The sequence below is a fragment of the Sparus aurata genome, chromosome 9 (assembly GCF_900880675.1).
Source record: "Sparus aurata chromosome 9, fSpaAur1.1, whole genome shotgun sequence".
Classification (NCBI taxonomy): Eukaryota; Metazoa; Chordata; class Actinopteri; order Spariformes; family Sparidae; genus Sparus; species Sparus aurata.
The window spans coordinates 32,840,670-32,854,197 of NC_044195.1; the positions used below are offsets into that span (position 1 = coordinate 32,840,670).

A 13,528-nucleotide genomic window follows, 5' to 3' on the forward strand; every position below is an offset into this window, starting at 1 on the left:
GAACAGACAGCCCACTGAGGGAGTTACTATCTTCCGCATAGCACCGGCACAGAACAGATATCTCTCTCCTCTCTGCAAACAAGCACATAAAGATGTCTCCTGGAAAGTTCTGTCACATCATCCCTGTTTGAAGACCTGAGCCTTAAACAGCGAGGAGGACAATCAATAGCACCGAGTCTCGATGAAATTTTCCAGGCAAGGTAAGTGTGTATTATCTAGCCCACAGTTTTTCTTTAATGAGCACTGCTTGATGGAAATGAACTTATCACAAAATGAACAAGGGTTCATGGTTAGTTGGTTATTGTCTTACACCTGACTTTAGGATTTCAGTTTGTGTGAGAGATAACTTATTGTTTCCATTCTAACATCACATTGATTCTTATCACACCCATAGCAATTAAAACAGCTCTTAATCAAATATAAATTCACATTCTGATAGTTCTGTCTGCTTCAATATGATAGAATTGTTAATTGAACAGTTTTGACAGTTCTGGACAGCTTCTTCCTGGTTTTATTAAACCACATTCAGGAACCACACTGGTGATTTCCTCATATGACCAAGAGCCTGGTTCCCTGCAAAACAGATTAAATGGGGAATATAATTGCAGTGTGGGGAAGTGTTGTGAAACTGTATAACTGTTTCAACTGCATTCATCCACAAATGTATAGTAAATTCAGCCTGTTACATCATAGAAACTACTATAAATACTAACTAAAGAGAAAGAAAAAAAGCTATACAGGTCTTTCCACATGTAATACATTACTGTTCCATACCGTTTTTTTTTTAATCTGTTTTATTTTATTTGATATTCCAGTGCCAGTTACAGTTGGGTAATACTGTATATCAATGAGACAATAGGCGTCTCTCTTGGCTGACATATAATTTGTGATAACAAGCAAAGCATTGACATACCGCAGTATTTATGGTGCCATCAAGGCTAGAGTATAAAACTAGTTATAGGGATGGCTTTGTTTCACAGTTGTCATGGCGCAGACAGTACTGGCAGAAGGTTAGGCTAGGCTAACCATACTGGTTCTTTCACATTTCTCATGTTCATGTGATCAGGCCATCAATAAGGTTTTAAGTTGACCAAAAATGTAAATAGGTTAAAACTGAGATCAATGTAGTTTTGACCTTTTATGAGGATGTTATGTAGTCATTTTTAAAATTTCATTTTCAAAAAATGTATTTTATGTGTTTTAATTTAGAGTTATTTGATGACACCAGTCAAAAATGTCCTACCGGATAACGTTAATGAATTTTCAAAATATTATTATATTAGAACTTTTAAAGTCAATAATGCTTCATAAATATGTAAAGTAAGACAGTTGCCAATATTTAAAGCTCAGAAAATGAAACTTAGACAATTCCTTTTTTCATTATAATGTGTTTTCTATAGACATGACCCCACTTGCTCAAGTTCTCACCTACATTTTAATGCTGCAAAGTGATTCAATCTGCAAAATGTCTGAAAATCCTTAACAGTACTTGGCATCATACTATTATTGTTTTCTCAACTACATAAAATGAAATTATGCATTTTAAGGCATTTTAATCAGCGTTATCCCACCTGACTGAAATCGTTATTTGGTATGACACCTAATGTTTCCACTTGAAATGTCATCCTTACACAACCTAATTATTATTGATGTTCATCAATAATCCATGTTTACATCAGAGTAACAGCGGGACAGTCGACTCAGGGACACATAACATATTTTAAAAACTTTAAGCAAGTGTTCAAATACTAAAAAGTGCTTAAAAATACCATTATGAAATATAATATGCCAGCAATAAATTTAAATGTGCATAATAATGTGTTCATATCACAATAAGAATGGAAATTATACAAATAAAAGCATAAAACAGTACTACTGTCAAATATGGGTCATTCTGTATAACAGATGACACTGTGGGGTAACAGAAAATAACTGTTATCCTATATGACAAAATCGTTACCCAGTATGACAAAACTCCGTTTGAAACTCAATCAGGCAGTTGTTTTGGCTACCTATAGAAATCTGCAAACTTGACCCTCAACATTAAAGTATATAATTTCACATAAAACAAACAAATTTGCATAAAATCAACATTATATATGTTTTTTAGCATTATCCCATATGACACAGGATTTTACAACATAGTGTACCAGTGACTGAAAAGAGTAAATAAAGCACATTTTAAGAGAGACTTATTAACCTTTCACCATTGTTTAAGGGTCCTTTCGGGTCTTCCTGATGGCCTAACTTCCTGTCTGATAATGTGTACCCCATAATGCCCCATAAATTTGCTCCAGTTTGCTTGTTATCCCGGATGACATTGGCTGACATACCAGTTTTGGGACGAGCTGCTTAAAAGCATAACAATCCACTGGATGTCTAATTTTTTGTAACATTTTCATATATCAAAGGCAACACTCATACAATAATGCCTGGGACAGAGATTTTTTAATTTATTTTCTTTTCAACTATTTTGTAGCTTTTTTACATTTCACCATGAGGTCCGGACAGTTATCCGGTATGACATTTTGTGACCATTGTGTCTAATAACTAGGGATGCAACGGTACAGTTTTCCCACGGTTCGGTATGCATCACGGTTATTGGGCCACGGTAACGGTACGGTTTCAATATCTTAACGGTCGTTATCGCCGTCAGCGGGGGTGACGAGCGTCTGTTCGTCCGTCCGTCCCCGCGCTCCTCGCCGTCAACCGGGGGGTGGACGGATGGACGAACGGACGCTCGTCACCGTCAGCCGGGGGGCGCTTTTTTTACGAGAAGAACGCGGCAGCCCACAAACACCCGCTATAAAGCAGCTAACATTGAAAATGAATATAGTGGCGCAGTATAGCATACTTCGTACCGGCATACTTCATAAAGTTCTGGGATCTCTTTACTACTAAAATGGCTGCGGGATGGTACATGATAACGAGGTTCAACTGTTTTCATCATGTGGCGAAATCCGGTGTCCTCAACCACTGAATACGGCTGCATGTCTTTCGCTATGAAGCAGCCCGCTGCTTTTGTTTTCGTTTTGTGTTTTTTTCCGAGTTTGTCACATACAGCTGTTGGAGGGCCGTTCAACAGTTGCATGCAGAGCGCTGATTGGCTCCTAGTAAATTCAGGGACGTTCTGATTGGCTCTGAAGGCGGCATGAGCAGCGCATGGCACTGAGCCTGAACAATGTGCTGCTCTCATGCCTCTGCTCCTGAGGGGATCACGCAGCATGCGCGGCTGCACAAAGTTTTGATAAAGTTTTGTGACGGGGAAACGTACCAAAAATGCCATTGTTTGCCGTTGTGCATTGAACCCAACAGGGCGTATTGAACGGTTTGGTAAAATACCGAATATTGTTGCATCCCTACTAATAACTCTTTTTTTTTAAAGATTTTTTTCGGCATAGACACCTTTATTAAGCAGTAGACAGATTAGAAACATGAGAGAGAGAGGGGGATGTGACATGCAGCAAAGGACCTCCGGCTGGAATCGAACCTGGGTCGGCAGCGTATATGGCATGCGCTCTAACCACTCAACCACCTGCGATGACTAAGCCCAGTCCCATCTACCCTCATCATTATGTTGTGCCAACAGCCATGCAGGGAGCTCTAGACACAGACATGTATATAGTACACAATGTATTTCAGGGATGATGATAATTATTATCCCCCATGGCCTCCACAGAAAGAGTTTAATTTGTCTTTCGTTGCAAACTACTCTTACTTTATCTTTCCAGTGTGTAGATTGATGTATTCATAGTACAATGTGTTAAGTATAGTGTATGAGAGAGCTTAGTGGTGGTGAAACTGGGGTCTTGCAACCATGACATAGTTTGTTTATAGCATAACGTTTGCTTTTACTTTTGGCAATGCATTTATGCTTTAAAAATCAAAGTATCGTTCAGCAAGTGGTGTTCAGTTTTGAAGGTTATCTTGCTGAACAAAACATGTAAACATCCTACATTTCTGTCTAGATATCCATAGAAGATCTGATTGGTCCAATGGTCACTGATGAGTTGTGAGAACAGGATTTTCTCATTTGCCATTTACTAGTATCAGATACATTTAAGACTAACAAGTCCAAATGTTTGCTACAATAAGGCCTAAAGCAATTTGCTTTGTTTTTGATGGATGGTGTAAGTATTGAGGGTCAATATCTAGTTCATGTGCTCAGACATTTTACCATGTCAATTTATTCACATTTATACTTTATCTTGCAGTATTACTGGTCAAGATGTTGCGCAAAGTGAGCCAGCCATCATGGACGATCGGGAAAAATTAAGGTAAAGTTGAAATAAATGCCATTTTCTGTTTTGAGTGCAAGCAGTATAGTATCTAGTCCTTTGTTATTCAGGAACATTCAGGAACCACACTGATGATTTCCTCATATGACCAAAAGTCCAGTTCTGCAAAACATATTAAATGGGGAATATAATTGCAGTGTGGGGAAGTGTTGTAAAACTGTCGAATTGTTTCAACTGCATTCATCCACACATGTATAGTAAATTCAGCCTGTTACATCATAGAAACTACAACAAATACTGAGAGAAGAGAAAGAAAAAAAGCTATACAGGTCTTTCCACATTTAATACATTACTGTTCCATACCGTTTTTTTTTTTAAAATCTGTTTTACTTTATTTGATATTCCAGTGCCAGTTACAGTTTGGTAATACAATGAGACAATAGGCGTCTCTCTTGGCTGACATCTCATTTGTGATAACAAGCGAAACATAGACACCGCAGTATTTATGGTGCCATCAAGGCTAGAGTATAAAACTAGTTATTGTGATGGCTTTGTTTCACAGTTGTCATGGCACAGACAGTACTGGCAGAAGTTGTTGTTTTTTTAGGTCTAGGCTAACCATACTGGTTCTTTCACATTTCTCATGTCCATGTGATCAGGCCATCACATAAATAAAAGAAAGGATAAGAGTCCTTACTCGGAATCTAGGTGAGCGCCACTCCTTCTTCCCTTCCTTCTCTGCCATGACCAAGCTCAATTGCATTTAAAAATCAAAGTATTGTTCATCAAGTGGTGTTCATTTTGGAAGGTTATCTTGCTGAACAAAACATGTAAACATGCTAAATTTTTGTTTAGATACCTATAGAAGATCATGACGTTTCAGTACGATTGGTCCAATGGTCACTGATGAGTTGTGAGAATAGGATTTTCTCATTTGCCATTACTAGTATCAGATACATTTAAGACTAACAAGTCCAAATTTTTGCTACAACAAAGGCCTAAAGAAATTTGCTTTGTTTTTGATGGTTGGTTGAAGTATTGAGTAGGGCTGCCCCCGACCAAGGATTTTCTTGGTCGACCAGTGGTCGTCATTTAGAGCGATTAGTCGACTAATCGACGCATATATATATATATATATATATATATATATATATATATATATATATATATATATATATATATATATATCAGGGTTCTCCCCAGACGGTGGAACAGCGGCGCTGCGCCGCTATACTCCGCGCGTGACAGTGACGAGCGTCCGTCCGTCCCCCGGTTGACGGAGTTGATGACCGTCTGTCCGTCCGTGTCTCCTACTATTTTTTTTTAAAATATGTCATCTCCGCAGTAAAGTGGATGCGCCTGTAGAGAGATTTACACAATAATTAAAACACAGTGAGCTGGATAATTTAGCTTCCCCAGTACACACGAATAGTCTAATACTAGCGCATACAACAATACAACAATAATAAAATGTATTTATCTCTTTTTTCATACGTTCGGGTTTGTCATGGAGGAGTGGAGTTCTTGCAAAGTTTGCATGTCACCTTCTTGGGGTCATCCTTCTTCTTTTCAAATTGATCACATATTTTAGACGTCTTTCCCGACATGGTTGGCTATTAATTGTTAACTGTCTAACTGCGATGTCGAAGGGACCTGCCGTGTTAAAAAAAAACACTGACAGCGGGTGAGTGTCATGACTTCCTGTATCCGGCCCTTCAAATTAAAAGCCCTCCAGCCTTTTATACACAGGCCAGCCGCCAGTCACATAGATTTTGACTTAATTTTGACAAGACACAGCTCCAAATGTTTTTTTTTTTTTTTTTCCTGCGACCAATCGACCAATGAAATTTTGGTCGGCTAATGCTTGGTCGACTATTTGAGGGCAGCCCTAGTATTGAGGTTCAATATCTAGTTTATGTGCTCAGACATTTTAATTTGTCAATGTATTCACATTTATATTTTATCTTGCAGTATTACTAGTCAAGATGTTGCGCAAAGTAAGCCAGCCATCATGGACGATCAGGAAAAATTGAGGTGAAGTTGAAATAAATGACATTTTCTGATTGAGTGCCAAGCAGTATAGTATCTAGTCCTCTGTTATTAATTTCTCTCTTTAAATTACTTTTGTAGCATTGGCAACCCAGATGTGTGCAAAGTGGGAGCCAATGATGGTATGGCAGATCAAGGCGCAATGAAGGTAAATGACAACTTTTAAGGAAAGATGCACCCATAGCACCATTCATTAGGCTGCATGGACATCGGGACGAGATATTTTATTATATTGTGCATTACCACATCTGACACTAAATACATCACATCTGACAGAAATAGTAATTGTGCAGTGATCTAAGTGGAAGATAAGGAAAAATAACTTTATTTTTCATTTTAGAGTCAGGAGGAGGACCTGTCACCTGACATCAAGGATTGGAGTAAACATCAAGTGAGACAATGGGCTCTGAAGTTGGATAATGTGGATGACAGTGTTGCAGAAACACTGTTTAAGCAGGACATTAATGGGTGCAGTCTTTTGCTTTTAGATGCAACAGACTTAAGAACAATGGGTGTGACCTTTGGCCCAGCCAAACTTATCATTCATGCCAGAGATGAGGTAGTGAAATTAAAGAGAGAGGAACCAGCCAGCTGCATAAATCAGCCTGGAAGACCATGTAAACCGTATCCATTTCGTAGATACCATGATCCATATAGATACATGGAGAGCAGCATTCTTGATATCACAGAATCTGGTGCCTCAGACTTCATTGAACCCTGCCACGAGTACAAAGCTTTCATCAATACAACGGATGAAACAAAAATGAACAAGTTCACTTATGAGGTAATCCGCTTTGCAGCTGCCTGCATGAACAGCCGTACCAATGGCACCATACATTTTGGAATTGGGGACAAGCCAGAATTCATCCATGGTCAAGTGTTGGGAGTGGTTGTCACGGACAGAGAGGCTTTTGCTAATGAACTCAAATCTGCCATAAATGGTTATTTTGAGCATAAACACAAACAGACTGCTCAAATTTGCATCAAACCTCCTCGATTTGTTGGTGTTCTAAATAAGAATATGACATCATCTGACAAATGTGTGATAGAAGTGGACATAGTTCCTGACTCAACCATCTGTGGAGAAAACATCTACCACACTTCCAGCATGGACACAAAAAAAGCCAAGAAAAAAGCAAAAGGTAAAGAAACAGTCAAACCTGAAACAAAACCACAGAAAGAATTATTTGTCCGAGATGGAGGCAGCAGCAGGGATCTCCTCGCACCAACCACAGGTGCCAAACCTATGATGGAATACAGCCAGTTTGTTGATCGTATAGCACAATTAACTCAACTTCGAAAACAATCTGAAGAGAAGCACCTCAATGTGATAAAAAGCAGTACTCAAGGCTCAAGATTAAGTCAGATGATAACTGGAGGTTCCCTCTCATTAGACAAGTCACACTTTGAGCGGTATGTGATCATAACTAACAAATCACACCCAGTTCAGTTGGAATCACTGGGATTTCTTGTCGAACTCAACCCAACAGCTGTTTTAGACTTTGATCCAGAATCAGCTAAACATGGATTACAGTGTCACTTTGAACAGCAGAGTACAGTAAGTGTCCATTTACCAGCAAAGTATAAAATCACAGAAGGAGTTGAGGACATTGCAAACAAGTTAGAATTAACTCGAAATACCAGCTGGGTATTCTGCAATGGAGGTATTGAGGATGAGGTACCGTCAGAAATAGACGAGTGGTTGATGGACAAGGGAGCCTCCATCCGAGATGTGATTTCGTTCTTGTGTCGGAAAGATGTGCTTCCAAACAAGAGATTTCTTGTCATCTTCTTACTTTTGTCAACAGTGAGTGAGAAGATGGACCCTCTTGTTGAGACATTCAGTACATTCTTTCAGGAGCTCAAAGGCACAGAGCAAATTCTTTGTGTATGTGACAATGAAAGAGCATTTACCTCCTGGAGAGACCTAATCAATGCTCGGTTCGGAATCGACATCTCTCGAAGGTGCATTTATGAGCTCAGTTTTGCTGAAGTCAATGGCACTATTCTCAGCCTTTTGTCAGAGAACCGTAGATCGTGCCGTTTCCTACCCTGCGGTGGAGGAAGCAAAGTCGTTCTTGAAAAAAAAGTTGAGCGTAGCCTGAAGACCTTAGAAGTCCTGTGCGTGAACCAATGTGAGGGAGGAAACGAGGACAACATTGAAATAGAGGAGAACTTCTACAAAGGAGGAAAAGTATCATGGTGGAATTTCTATTTCTCAGAGCAGCCTGGGTCCACACCATTCATCAAACGAGACAAGTTTGACTTCATCATGAACACAATCATACCTGATTTGTGCTCCCTAAGAAAAGCCTGCGTGTTAATGAACCTCATGCATGTACCTGGATGTGGTGGGACAACTCTGGCCATGCATACTTTATGGTCTCTTCGAGACAAATTCCGTTGTGCTGTCCTCAGAGACTGCAATGCTGATTTCACTGAGGTAGCTGAGCAAGTGGTCAAACTTTTGATGTATGACCATGAGGAGCAAGTACCACGGGTCCCCGTTTTGCTGATGATAGATGACTTTGATGATAAGGAAAAAGTTTTTGACTTGCAACAGGTCATTGACAAAGAATGTGCAAAGAAAGACATTCAGTCCAAGTCTGCACAAATAATCCTCCTGAACTGCATGACATCAGAGTCCACTGAAGACACTGAGGCAACTGAAGACACAGTATTCATTGGAAACGATCTCTCTGAGAAGGAGCAGGAACAGTTTGATAGAAAACTTGTGGAAATAGAGAAAACACACAAGAACGCTCAAAAAACATTCTATGGATTTATGATCATGAAGAAGAACTTTAGCACTGAGTATGTTGAGGGTGTGGCCCGCAAGACCCTCAAGAGCTTTGACATCAATGAGAAACATGCACAACTCTTGGCAGTTTTAGTTGTGTTGAACATATACTGCAAGGGTGCCTCCCTCTCTGTCTCGCTATGTGAGGAGTTTCTTGGTCTTCAACCAAAACCATTTTGTGGAACCATCAAAGTCAAAGACGGATTCAGGAAATTTTCCACTTTAATTTCCAGCTGCTCAGTGGAGGGCAAGGTAGTTTTCACAGCTGTGAAAATGATCCATTCAAGTATTGCAAAGCACTGTTTGCAGGAACTTATAACAACACACAAGGTACGCAAAGCTGACATTGCCGACCTTTTGTTGACCACAAACGAGCTTTATGAAAGCACACAAGGAAAAGACAAACTCCTGCAAGATGTTCACCACATTTTGGTAAAGAGATACCATTCATTAGAGGAGGAATCTGACTTTTCTCCATTAATTCAACAGATTGCAAAGGAAACCCCAGGACTTGAAGAGACGGTGCTACAAAATGCATCAAAAAGATTTGCAAAAGATGCCATTATCTCTCAGTTGTTAGCCAGGTATTATTACCTAAAAAAGAAGGGCTTCTCAGAGGCAAAAGTTTGGGCAAAGAAAGCAAGAGATCTTTCCAAGGACAGCTCATATATGGCAGACACATCAGCACAGGTCATCAAGCATGAGCTTAAGAATGCCATTGCAAATGGCAAAGAAGAGCCCATCAGTCCTGAAAAATTGAGCATCCTTCTCAAAATAGCTCAGTCAGCAATAGATGCATTCAAGGAAACACAGAGCCTCGCAAAGCAGGAATCACTTCAGCGATTGAAAATCAAGACAGACAACAACCCTTTCAACACATCAGGGTGCCTGGGAGAGATTCAGGTTGGAGTACTTGTCATTGAGGTTATGGCAAAGACCCCAATATTTTCTTCTGACAATGTCCGCCATGACATTATGAGTCAAGTTCTCTCTGGGAATGTTAAACTTCAGGATGTAGAGAGATCTGATCGGTGCAACAAACACAGACCCTATTACATCATTCTCAGACAGTTTGAGGATTTACTTTACAACCTCAAATACAGGATGAAGGTTAACTTTGACTTCCTTGACAATTTCTTTGTTAATTTGGGAACCAGATTTGGAATGAAAGACATTCGTGATCAAGTAGCCCAAAATGAGCTTTTCAGATGTTTTAGACAGTATGCAGAGGTTTTCTGCAAGACAGATTCTGCAGATCTTTTGAGGTACAAAACCATGCAGACAATGCTGAAACTACACCAAACAAGACAAAAGTTGGAGATGCAAAAAGCCGATACCTATTCTGGGATTCTGAGCTTTCTCTCAAATGGTATTCCACCTGAAATAATGGAGAGGATTGCCAGACAGTATGATTTTGTTTTTGAACCTCGTCATAACCTGACTGTGAAGGAGAAAATCAACTTCCTGTATGTCAATGTTGTTTTGAGTTGTCTGAAACTGGAATCACCCTTTCTTCTGCCATACCAGAGACTAATGCAACTCCTCTGCCAAGTTCTGCGGGAGCCAATCCCATTAAGTGATAGTTTGTCTCTGCACTTCATTGCAGTTGTGCTGTTGTGGCCAGAGCAGGGCCAGAATAGTCCAGCATGTAGAAGTCTGGGGAACTACATCTCACAGATGAGGACGTCTTATCATGCAGTGATGAAGGAAGTGTACAATGGCAAGAGGCCCGTAATCCATTTCTTCCTGGGGAAGAAGTGGGGCTATGAACGACTGGTACCCCTTGGAGAAATCAAAAAGTGCATCAGGGTTGAGCAGTTTTCCTCCATGTGGGAAAATGGCAGAATCTGGAAAGAGAAGAAGGTGAAGGAGCTCCTTTGCAGGGTCAGTGGCAGGGTAATGGACAACATGATACTGGCAGATACTTGTATCCCAGATCTGAAGGTCGAAGTCGCTCCAGTGTTTCGAAGTGAGCTTCGTGGTCATGCCCAGGGGTCAAAGGTGTTATTCTTTCTAGGTTTCTCAATGAGAGGCCCTGTTGCTCTTGACATTAACTAAATTATGAAAATGCTGTATTTTCAGCTGAACATGTGGATCCATCTGTTTTAGACACCCCTGTGTACATTTGAAAGGGATTGAGTTGAATGAATGTCATTCTGTTACATGTTTGCCTGTTCCCTTGGCACTGTTCATTACCGTATTGATACCATTGCACTAAGGGGAAGTATAACATTAAAATCAAATCTCTTTAAAATGTTAAACCGAAATGTGTTCTGAAAGCTCACAAGTCTGAAAAATCTAATCCTTTTTTAATAATGAAAATGTAAAAATTTTTTCACACTTCTGTGACATCCTAAAACAAACCCAGCTGTTACAAGTTGTCATGTTGTGATTTAACTGAAATGAAATGATTTGCATTATGCATTCTTTTCAACATTTTCTTTTGAAAAACTTTTACAGCTGTAAAAATTTTACAGCCGTAAGATTTTTTTATACCTTTGATCCATCATCATTCATTGTTGATACAATTTTGCTTTAAATAACCTTTGAATGTTTTGCTTAAATAAAAATGTGTCTCTTAATCATTTTTAATTATGAAAATTATATGTTTTTTCACAATGAACTTATCCAACATTTTCAAGTGAATTCAGCAGATACCTATTTTCATGTTCTGCTGCACCTATAGTGTACTTTAACAACTAGGTAAGAATTTTAGATTTTTCTGATTTATCTATTATTTTTGTATTTATCTTGATCCTGCATTATCCGTTGATATGGTATGTTTTTTCACAATTACCTTATCGGACATTTGAAAATGAATTCAGCTTTACCTTTTGTTATTTTCTGCATTACTGAACACGTGCTATAAAGCAGTTAAACAATATTGTTCCGTAAAATGAAATTATCTGCATTATACATTCTATTGTACTTTTACTTTTGGTTCAAAAACAAAACAAAATGGTGTACTTTACAACTATGTAAGAATTTGTGATTTTTCTGATCTCCTGTTGTAACTATCTTAATGTGGCATTATCCTCTGAATGATAAAAGGTGATAAAAAGCAGTTTAAAAATATTGTTCCATGAAATGAAACGATCTGTATCATATGTTCTATGATACATCTACCATTGGAAAAAAAAATGTGTACTTCAACTACTACGTAAGAATGTGTGATTACTTTTTTTTTTAATATGTATCTTAATCTTGCATTGTCCATTAATGATACAAATGATATGATGAAATGGGTTTGCTTTTACATAATCTTTGAATGTATCTTTTAGTTTTTTCTATTTTGTGTGTTTTTGGTTCCCAATTGTGTTACAACTGATGACGTTTTCAACACAACAGCTGTTATTTTTTGTCATTTTGTCTTACAATACTTTAATGATTCTCTTGAAAATATCTTTTTTTCATTCCATGAAAAACAATGGTAAACATTGAGCTATGCACCTTCTAATAAAGATGTAAGATGTACTGTAACCTGACCATGTGAGAATTTTAAATTTACCACCATGCGCACTAGCTGTTATTATCTATTCCAACCATAACGAAAAACATCACTTTTCTAAAACTGAATATCCAAAGTAAATTGAATTGACTAACAAAACACATTACAATGTCCATGTAAGGATAATTTTAGCGGTATCACACACTGGAGGGCGCCATAACCTCAGAAATTATTTTGTGTTTTTGCCCATAATATAACATTAGAGCAGTAACATTTAGTTGTGTTTTGTGCTCCACTGTTGTAAAAAAAAAAAACGCAATAAAAGCCGGTTTCATTTCAGGAAAACCTAAATTATCTTTGGTTTTCGAACCACTGGACACTAATCGTGAGATGCAGAAAGCAGTTCAGAGGGTGAAAATGCATTTTAGAATGTACTCAATTACAGCAAATAACAACAGACGGATGGGTGTAAGTGTACTTAAGGGTGGAGGAGGTTGGTGCAGCCCAGTGGCAGGTGATAGAAAACCACAGGGTCACCAAACAGAGGAACTCCACCGCCCTAGATGACAGACAGTGACTCATGGTGCCATCTGAGCTCTGAACTTTTAACATCTCAATGCATCCCCCCCTTTTTTCTGGTTCTCAGTTAGCCACGACCATTATATGACTTGCACAAACTCCATCCTGCAAATGCTGCTGATGCTGTTTTAGGGTCATGATGATTAGGGAAGTGTGTATCCTGTTACTGACTGTATGTTTCTTTCTGGCCTGTCGGAGTGCAGATTCTCAGCAGTTTGTAACACACTGATGTTGAAGAGGCAGTTGGCTCAACAAGTGACAAACATCTAGAGCAATAATAATTCAATTTTTCAACACAGACTGTTATTGTGGACACTCACCACTACGTTCAGAATTGAGTCAGTGCGATGACGGAGAGCCAAGAATCTTGTCTGTCTCACTCTCCCTCGCGCACGGGTGCGCACACACACACAC

At 38.9% G+C, this 13,528-nt stretch overlaps 1 protein-coding gene across 1 annotated transcript; it reads left to right on the top strand.

Annotated features, from left to right (window-relative positions):
- Position 1: 1 nt before the first annotated feature.
- Positions 2–12,567, top strand: LOC115587930 (sterile alpha motif domain-containing protein 9-like). The gene is made up of 5 exons (XM_030428071.1): positions 2–200; positions 4,215–4,277; positions 6,210–6,272; positions 6,369–6,435; positions 6,628–12,567. The coding sequence occupies exons 2-5, from the start codon at positions 4,255–4,257 to the stop codon at positions 11,143–11,145; spliced, it is 4,671 nt and encodes a 1,556-aa protein (XP_030283931.1). The 5' UTR covers positions 2–200; positions 4,215–4,254; the 3' UTR covers positions 11,146–12,567.
- The last annotated feature ends 961 nt before the right edge of the window (positions 12,568–13,528 follow it).

What these genes read in the sequence shown, in the direction of transcription:
- LOC115587930 (XM_030428071.1), top strand. Translation starts at nt 4,255, where the DNA reads ATGGACGATCGGGAAAAATTAAG. An exon ending in GACGATCAGGAAAAATTGAG is followed by an intron (nt 6,273 to 6,368) that starts GTGAAGTTGAAA and finishes TTACTTTTGTAG; the next exon opens with CATTGGCAACCCAGATGTGT. An exon ending in CAGATCAAGGCGCAATGAAG is followed by an intron (nt 6,436 to 6,627) that starts GTAAATGACAAC and finishes TTTTCATTTTAG; the next exon opens with AGTCAGGAGGAGGACCTGTC.